Genomic DNA, 9,153 nt, shown 5'->3' on the forward strand with positions numbered 1-9,153 from the left:
GCGGAGCGACTTGGGGAGGGGAGAGAGAGAGAAGAGGAGAGGAAAGAGAGAGAGACTTCAAGTCACAAAAAAGAGTCCGTCTCCGTTCTTGTAGGACTAATGTCATCAGCCCTGGGTGGCAGACACTGGCACAGAGCCCTCGGGCTGCGGCGGGCCGGAAAGAGAGGAGCGGGGACACTCCGCTCTCACCCTGTGAAAGGTGATGTGGACGTTTCCCATTGGGGTCAATACTTCAAACTATCAACCGACACTGGCCTATCCGGGTACCGGAACTGGGAAGGCGCCAGCAGCTGAGCCTTAGGCCGCACACACCCCGGACCCCGCACACGCGCCGCGGCGCCAGGGAAGGGCGCCTCGGGTTCGGGGGCTGCAGCGGGCAGAGTCTGCAGGGGCAGAGTCTCTGCCGCAGCAAAGTGTCCCTAGAATTTGCACGAGGGAGCCCTGAGTTCGCGCAGTCCTCCGCTTTTCCTGACCCACCCGGCCCATCACCGCACCCTCCTCCCGCGCCCGCACGTTCACGCCCCCCCGCCGCCCGGTCCTGGACGCCCCTTAAACGGGGTCAAAAACAAACAAATCTTTAATTCTCCTTTCAAATACTTTGAAACTACTTATACAAAAGTTCCTCAAATTCTATTTTTCCGCCCCTCTCTCCGCCTTGTTACTATTAGCTGGGGTCTCCAAGCCACCTGGGGACGGTCAAGTTCAGGAGCGCTGGCCCCTTTGGCCCCAGCGCCCGCGGGGATGGGAGCGGCGCGGCCAGCGGAGCCCGGGGGCCGCTTCCCCGCCAGCTGCGGGGCTGGGGGCCGAGAGGAGCGCGGGGTGGCCAGTGGCCTCCGCAGGCCTGAGGGCTGGCCTTCCCCCTCGTGCGCCAGCAACAGGTGCACGTCCCTGACGGAAGCCCGGCCGTGGCTTGCAGGGGCGACGGGAAAAGAGTGGCTGCGTGGGGGACCCCGGGAGAGAGGGTGAGGGTACGACGCGCGCGGCTCGGGTCGGCTCCCAAGACGTCCCCCTAGAGGGCCTGCCACGGCTTCCCGATGGCCTGGATGTGCTCCTTGGCTTTCAGGCGCAGCGCCGCGATGCTGCTGTTGCGCGGGTCCGCCTCGTCCAGCGGGAACTTGTCCCCGAAGCCGGGCCCGCACGGGTAGGCGGGCGGCGGCGGCCCGAGAGGCTGCAGGCCGGGGCCCAGCGGCGGGGAGTTCAGGAAGGGCGGCGGCGGCGGCGTGTAGCTGGCGGGCAGGCTCTGAGCCGGCGGCCCGAAGCCCGGCAGGCTCTGCAGCGCGGTGGCGCCCCCGCCCGGCAGCGGCGGCCCGAGCCACGACTCCAGCGGCAGAGCACCCCCCGCCGGCCCGCCGCCACCGCCCGGGCCAGCCCCGAGGGGGGCCAGAGTCGTCGAGGGTGGGGAGCAGCTGAAGGAGAGGAGGGGCGAGTCCTGTAGCTTCATGGAGGACACTTCCAGCTTCTCCTGCCGCCGCCACTTGGCCCGTCGGTTCTGGAACCACACCTGCAGGAGGGAGCAGAGCGGCCGTCGGGCGGCAGCCGAGGCTTGGGCCACGTCACCGTCCCTGCTCCAGCGCAGCCCGGCTAGCTTGACTCCTCCACCCCCAAGTAAAATGCAGCTTGACACCCCCACCCACCAATAAAACTGAGGGTCGGCTATTCTGCACCTACCGAGCAGGAGCTGCCAATCTTCCACCCCTAAATTCTTTCTTTTCCATCCTGTTTTTTCCTTTTTGTCTCTTCCCTCCTTTTTTTCTTGCCTCCCCTGAATCTCTTTGTCCCATCCTAGTCCTCCGTGGCGTTCTCACCCTTTTCTCTGTTTATCTCACCCTTGGCTGTGGTTGCATCTGTTTCCAACTCCTGGTACACAGCAGGTGCTCAGAAAAAAAGTGAATTTAACTCTACAATTGGACCGTAGGACTTTGCAACCAGAGCTCATCAAATTTCTGTGACCTGTTAGTTGGCAGCCCTTCTGACACTCAGTTTAGACTTTGCTTCCTGTCTGCCTGGTACAGCTCTTGATGGCTGCTTTTGGTCTCAGACTTTACGTGCTTTACCTAGCCTTTATTATAAACAGAGGTAGAAATAAATACTGTTAAGTAGAATAACTTACAGATTTGGATGTTAAAATACAGCTATTTACACAGATTACTGGTTATGATAGCTAGATAGAGCAAATGGGTTATTTTACCCAAGCATATTTGAATTGCTGCTTGAATAAAATTTTTATTTAGTTGATATCTGTTTAGTACTTCCAATATTTCTTATAAATGACTTTCAAAGATTACAATCGATCAAGTTTATTAGATCTACTTTTACTTTATGGAGTTAGTTTTGACATTACACTAAGATGTTAGCTCAATGACAAGTTTTTCTTCTTCTTCTTCTTTACATATAGAAAGTCCTTGCCAAGAGTGAAGTCTGACTTCTTCCAATGAACCTTAATTACTGATTTGATAAAAGCACCAGAAAGGGTGTGATTAATGTTTCACCACCAAGTTCCACCCTCACAAGCAGAACGGAGAGAACCAATTTACTTTGGTGGAGAATACAAAAGAACTTTGGTGACACTGGTGGCATCGGTGCTATATTATGAAGGGAAGTAGGGAAAACAGTTGCAACCTCAGAGGGGAGAAAGCAGTTTTGAGTCAATAAGGGAGGCTGGGGCAGGGGGAGGGCTCCTCAGGAAAACAGCACCCTAGCACCTGAGCAGAGCAGGGCAAGTGTGTGAGGGGCCGGAATTTGGGAGAAAAGGAGAAACAACGAAAATGTAAGCATCCCTGTCCCTTCACTTGATACGTTCATCTGCATATCTAAGGCCCTGTGTCTCCCATAAATATTAGATACTTGCCAACAATAGAGAAAAGAGCAACACTGGCTTGGGAAGGGCTCTGGTCCTACTGCCTCCTTGGATTCCCCTCCTGTTCTATTCCAACCATGCGTTCCCCCCCTCCCCATCAGCTATAGCTTCAGATCCAGTGTCCAGTGTCACAGACCCAAGGATTGGGATAGTCGGTTATTACAGGGCTCTACTGCTGCCTTCAACACGGGAGGAGACCCTGCCTCATACCCCCCACCATCTGATTACATCACAGTCGTGTATTAACAACAGCCATATGCTGGGTGCTGTGCTGGCCCTGTGGTGACAGAGAAGTCACAGACACTGTTGGCAAGAACCTCACAACTTGGAGAAGAAGCCAAAGCCCTTGAACAAGTAAAGAGGGTGGGTTCAGTACGAAGGGTGTCTGCTTTGCCTGGATTCTGTAGGGCACTGGGAGGCTTTGCCTCTCCTCTTTCTTTATCTTTCTCTCATATTCTTTCCCTCTCCCTACTGCACCCTTCCTCCCTTGAAAGCAGGTGCTAAAATTTCCACCCCTTCAATGAAATCATTGCAACTTTACTGCCCCAAATTAGGAGAAATTGAACTGTCCTTGCTAGTTCCTGAGTCAAATGAGGCGACTATTTTTCAAAACCATAACTTTCACTCATTACTTTCAACCCCTAAACTAAACAGAAAAGACAAAAGGCAGGAGCTTGTCCCCTTTTACTTTTAAGACATGGCTAAAAGTCCCCAAACACCTGAGTATCCTCATTTTCTGGAAATCTAATCTATTAGACACACAAAAATCCCATCTTAGTTCCACCGCCTTTCACATGCAGTGAAATTTGTTCCCACTGTCTCTCCTTCAGGCCTCTGCAAACTCTCCCAATTTGGAAATCCTCCCAGATTTTTCACAGATGACTAGCAAATATTTAAGGCTTTCAAATATTTTAATGATCAGGGATTAAAGATAATTCAGCTTTAATTAAAGCGAAAACCCCTTTATGATAAGAAGAAAAGGCCTCTGCAGCGCGAAGTTGGGTTGGATGTGCACCAGAGAAGGAAAAGTCAGTCTCTTAAACAAATCCACCCAAAGTTTCAACTGCGAGGTACCAGGCCGCTCACAAGGAGACAGGGGTTTCGTCTTGAACACGGTGGGCGCAGCTAGGGACTGGGGTGGCATTTGGGGCCCCAATCCGGTTACCCCCAGCCGCTGCCTACGTTCTCTTTCCACTCAGCACCCTCCCCCCAACCCCATCCTGGCTGCGTCTTAGGAACTGTCACCCTGTTCATCTTGCAAGCCATTCCCAGTTCCTCTTTTTAGAAGAGGGAGACCCCCAACGGGAGATAATACTACACACTGGAACAAACTGCCTGAGGGGTGTCACATGGGGGACATCGAAGATCTGTGATGCTCCTTTGGGGCTCTGAGCGTGCCAAGTCGAGGAAGCGCCATAATAAATGCGTGGACGCCCGGGAATTCAGAGGAGCATTGGCTGCAGTTTGGGCCTCGGGCCCTCCGGGTTCCCCGTCCCTCATCTGGGCGCTTTACCTGGACCCGGACCTCCGGTAGGTTGACCTTGCCGGCCAGCTCCTCGCGGCTGTACACGTCGGGGTAGTGGGACTTCTCGAAGGCGCGCTCCAGCTCGTGCAGCTGGTACGTGGTGAAAGTCGTGCGGTTCCGCCGGTGCTTTTTCTTGGGCTGCTCCTCCTCCGACAGCTTCGCGTCGCCTGTGGCTGGCCCCACGGGCAGCCCCGGGCTCGGCCGTGCTTCCCCGGGCTCTTTGGGGCAGTAGGGGCGAGGGGCTGGGGCGACAAGGCCAGGGAGGGTCAGAGACACTCCCGGCACCATCCTCTGGCCTAATCCGCCTTCGAGCGGACGCTGGCAAGTGGGCTCGGAGGAGGCCCGGGGCGGGGGCTGGTCGGGGTTGAGGGCTGCGATGGGTCCCTAAGTTTTTTCTAAATGCAAGTTGGAAGCTCCCGCCATAGACAGCCCCCACACCCGCGCCCAGGTGCCTTAAGAAAAGTTAAGCAAGGGGCGCTGTCTGGCAGAGCTCCTAAACTTGGGCGCCCAGGGGCCCGGCAACAGCCCAGTGCGCACTCACCTTCGTACTCCGGCGCGGGCGCCGGGGAGGGCTCGGCGCCTCCACCCGGCGCCTTGGGGCAGGCGGGCCGCGCGCCCAGCCTCCTATCCCGCTCCTTCGCGCCCCGGGCGCCCCGCTCCGCCGGGAAGGTACCTAGGATCCCGTCGTCCTTGGTAAACCCCAGGATGGCCTCGATGCTGTGCAGCCGCGAGGTGCTCCCGCCCGGGCTGCGGAGCATGTGGCCGCCGAGCGAGAAGCTCCCGTCGGCCATGGCGGGCGCGCAGCCCGGCAGGTGCATGGGGAGCGCCGGGAGGCGGGAGGGCGCTTTGGAGACCGAGGGAAGAGGCTCACAGTGGGCTTTTGCCGAGTGCGGCCGTGCACCCGACGGGACCCGACCCTAGGTCAAGCTCGCAGGCGACGTCTGACCCGGCTGCGCACGCTGGAGGTGGGCGAGCGCTGCGCGCGCGGCCGTCCGGGTCCCTGGAGGAGTCGGCGGTCCGGACTGGGGTGGCTGGGCTCGGGGCGCTAAAGGCGGGGAGCCCGCTTGCCCCCGGCTCCTCCCCTCTCGCGGAGGACCCAGCCCCGCTCTCAGCCCCTCCCCCCACAGAGAGGCGGGGTCTTCCTCCGGCCAGCCTAGGGGTCCTCGCCCTGCCATCCCCGGGCGGCACTCGGAACATTCCTCTCCCACCTCTTGATCCGTTTTAACCACTACCCGCACGCTTTAGGGACCCGCGCTGGGATGTTTGACAGACCCAGGACCTCGACCGGCGACCCCCCACCCCCAGTTCTGCCTCACTGGGGTCGACGCCTTTGGGCTCACCTCTCCCCTTGGGCTTGCCTACCCCCACTCGGGCTTACCCCTAACTTGCACTCACCTGCCCCCTGGGGCTCACCTCCCGCCACCCGCTCTTTCCCCACTCCCCGAACACACCCCCGCCCGCCCTCCCGCTCACCTTCCCGGCTGCCCCCTGGCCTGGCGCCCCTGGAAGCGCCCGGATCCAGCGGAAGGCTCTCCAGCTCTAGGACGTTGGAAGCAGTCCTCGCTCCTCCCGGTTTGAATTTTTCCCTCTCTTCCAGCACCCCCGCATTCCCCTCTCGCCTCTGTGGTCCGAAATCCCTGACGTCGCGCGCAGTTTGTCGGTATATACCTGTTTTAACGACTCCTCCTTGTCCCCTCCGACTTGAGGGCAGCCTCCCTCACTCCATCGCCCGCCCTGAAGGCGAGGGGACGTTTCTGCCAGCAGGTCGGGTGACCTCCAGTGCCCGATCCCCTGCAGGAGGCTGGGATGCCCCGAGTCGGACCCGCTGCTCAAGCCCCGCAGGAGACCCGCGTGGAGTTGCTCTGTCTCACCTTTGCCGATGTGCGGCGGCGCCTCGCTCCCCACCCCGGCACTTCTGCAGGCGGCAGCGAAGACCCAAAGCTGACGGCTGGGGACCGACCTTCGCCCGGGGAGGAGGCCTCGCGCTTCCCTGAGGGTTACAAGCGTAATCCGCCTGCGTTTCTTTCTCTGTGGGGCCCCCGGAGGCTTCCGTGGCCCGAAGCGACTCACAGGCTTGTGGAACGACGATTTGTGAGGGTGAGTGCGTTTCACGTCCCGCAGTGCTGATGACAAGGGAACGGTGAACACTGCACCCCTCGAATCGGAGCCGAGACCCGAGGCTGACTCCCAGCCCTCACTGAACTGTTAGCCAGGAACGTGAATTAAAACGCTTTCCTAAGAGCCTGAGGACCTAGAGGACCACATTCCTAAAATTGCAGTGGCGCGCTGCTCTCCCAGGCAGCGGCGTCTTTATGTCCACCTTCCGTATCTTACGTTCGTTCGCATTCAGACGAGCGTTCGCTGCGTCCGCTCCGAGGGCCCCGCGCTGCTGAGGGCGCCGTCGTGGGCGTCAGACAACAAAGGGAGCTTAACGTCCAGTCTGGGAGACACGTCGAGGGAATACACAAGGGAAAAGCACGCATCCTCGGATTTTCCACCTATAGCTTGGTGCTAGAAGGACGTTTACAAAGGACAAGTGACTCCATTAAGGGTCGTTAAATGGTTAATTCTCCGTGATGGAGGGGTTCATTACACTAATCGCTCCATTTTTAATAAAACTATGAAAAGGTAAACTAAAATAGCAAGCACGTGAGTTTGCAATAGAGATGGAGCTGATTCAAGTCAGAAATTATTTTTGATTTTAAGAAAAAGCTAAATTAATGAAAAGTAATAGCACTTCATAGTTTTCAGAATCCCTTCACATTCTTCGTATCATCTAACAACCCTGTGAGGTGATCAGCACGGATATATTGGTCCCCATTTTACAGAAGAGGAAACTGAGGCTCAGACTGGCACGGCTATTGAGTGGAGGGGTCAGAGCTAGAACGCAGATCAGCTGACAATGACAAGTTGTCCGGTGTTTTCTGCCTGCAGCTCATTGGCAATTTTATTGTGGAGTGTGATCTTTTTGAAAAGAATCAAAGAACATCTTAGCTCGCAGTCTGGCTGTAATCCTTCCCTGAGACTGACTGGTGCATCTAAGGGGCTGATGTAGAGGCAGTTTAGCTCCCTGAAGAAATGAAGTCAGAGCCTGCAGAGAGTGGCCTTTGGGCACTGGCGTCCAGGGTGACTTAAGCCCTCAGGAGGTTCCCTAGAGTCCAGGTGAAGCCGCTTCCAGCGCCTCCTCTGGCTTTCTAGTCTGTCCCCCCAAACAGCCTGGTGGTACCCAGACAAATTCTGTCGGGCCAGTTGCATACGCCAGGTGGCTGAGGTGCAGAGGTGTTGGTGACCAGGGGGCAGCCCTGGGGATAATTAATTGGTATTTGTTGTTTCCCCTCCGACTGAGAATGCTTTTTATGTTAACTTCCCCAATATTAAATTGATCTCTATAATCACCGCCAAACAAAGATTGGCAGCATTTTCTTAAGCTCCTGCCCACACGCTGTTAAGGGGTTTATGGCCTTGTTTTCCAAAGTTAATTCCCTCTGGGACTGCCCAGGTCCTCCTAATAGGTCCAGGTGAGGTTAGCTTTTATTTACTGTTTATTTCAGAGTCTCAGGAGAAAAGCAGAAAAGACTTCAACAGCCACTGGTGAGGGCCCCGGGGAAACGGGGCAAAGCAGGACAAGGCGAGGTTGGGGCTTCCTTTGTGCGGGACATAAAGAGCTAGTCAGGACTATTGTGGGCGCGGAGGAGGGTACTCCAAGCAATCAGCTGGGAGTCATTGTTAGGGGCTAATCTACATGTGTATTTCCCAAGAACTCGATTAGGGAAGATGAATGGACTGGACCATGTCCCTAATTCTTCTAGCAAGAAGCTGCATTTTTCCAGCAGTTACGGCCCGCTCATAATAAGCCCTGCTTCAGCAATGGCAAGGAGCCTGGCTTCTGAACTCCACCTCTGTTTAATTCATTAATTCATTAGATGGATCAAAGAAAAGTCCCTCCTCCCACCCCCCACCTGCAGGCTGACCTTAGGCTCAGCTAAAGCCCCACTAAACTTGAAATAGTTCAGAGAAACACATTTCCAGAAGTGAGGAAGTTGTATGAAGCGGCTCCTTTACCTTGGATGCATGCAGGAGGTCCCATTTCTGGAAGTGTTCTAGATGGACTGTTCCACCTCCAACACTCTCAGGAGGAATGGACAGTTGTAGAGTGGGTCCCTGTGCATTAGCCGGGGAAGGAGGGGATCCCAGTGACTTAAGGCCATTTGGCCACAGCCTCTAGTCATTTCACCTCTCTGCAGTGATTTATGCTTACGTAAAAAATGTCTATCAAAGGGCCTATAGGAAATCACTTTATAAAGTATATAAAATCAACTTGATTGTCAGCATGTAGGTTATCCCCTTAGCAGATATATTTTAATCCTGGAACAACTCCACCTGTGGCATACCGTACTTGAGGACCACATCCTCCCACTAGCTGATACATGAGCAAGGAAGGCAGTTTAGTTTTAGCCAGAACAAAACACAACTTATATAATCATTACACATACACACACACACAAATACACACACAGTGATGTTCAAATTCAACCGTCAAGAGTTAAGGATATACATGATAAGAGGTATTATTTATTGAATACTACCTGAATGCCAGCAGGTATATGCCATATTCTTTTGAGTACTTTACATGAATTACCTAATTTAGTTCTCATGTAACCCTATGAGGGAGACATTATTATTATCCCCACTTTACAAATGAGGAAACTGAGACACAGAGAGGTTAAGCCACTTGTCCAAGGTCACACAGCTGGTTTCAGGTGGAGCCAGG

At 55.2% G+C, this 9,153-nt stretch overlaps 1 protein-coding gene across 1 annotated transcript; it reads right to left on the minus strand.

Annotated features, from left to right (window-relative positions):
- Positions 1-562: 562 nt before the first annotated feature.
- Positions 563-5,383, minus strand: RAX (retina and anterior neural fold homeobox). The gene is made up of 3 exons (XM_012651751.1): positions 4,924-5,383; positions 4,371-4,624; positions 563-1,501 (listed from the first exon to the last, which is right to left on the minus strand). The coding sequence occupies exons 1-3, from the start codon at positions 5,198-5,200 to the stop codon at positions 1,010-1,012; spliced, it is 1,023 nt and encodes a 340-aa protein (XP_012507205.1). The 5' UTR covers positions 5,201-5,383; the 3' UTR covers positions 563-1,009.
- Positions 5,384-9,153: the final 3,770 nt, after the last annotated feature.

The sequence above is a fragment of the Propithecus coquereli genome, unplaced genomic scaffold (assembly GCF_000956105.1).
Source record: "Propithecus coquereli isolate 6110/MARCELLA unplaced genomic scaffold, Pcoq_1.0 Scaffold37, whole genome shotgun sequence".
Taxonomy (NCBI): Eukaryota; Metazoa; Chordata; class Mammalia; order Primates; family Indriidae; genus Propithecus; species Propithecus coquereli.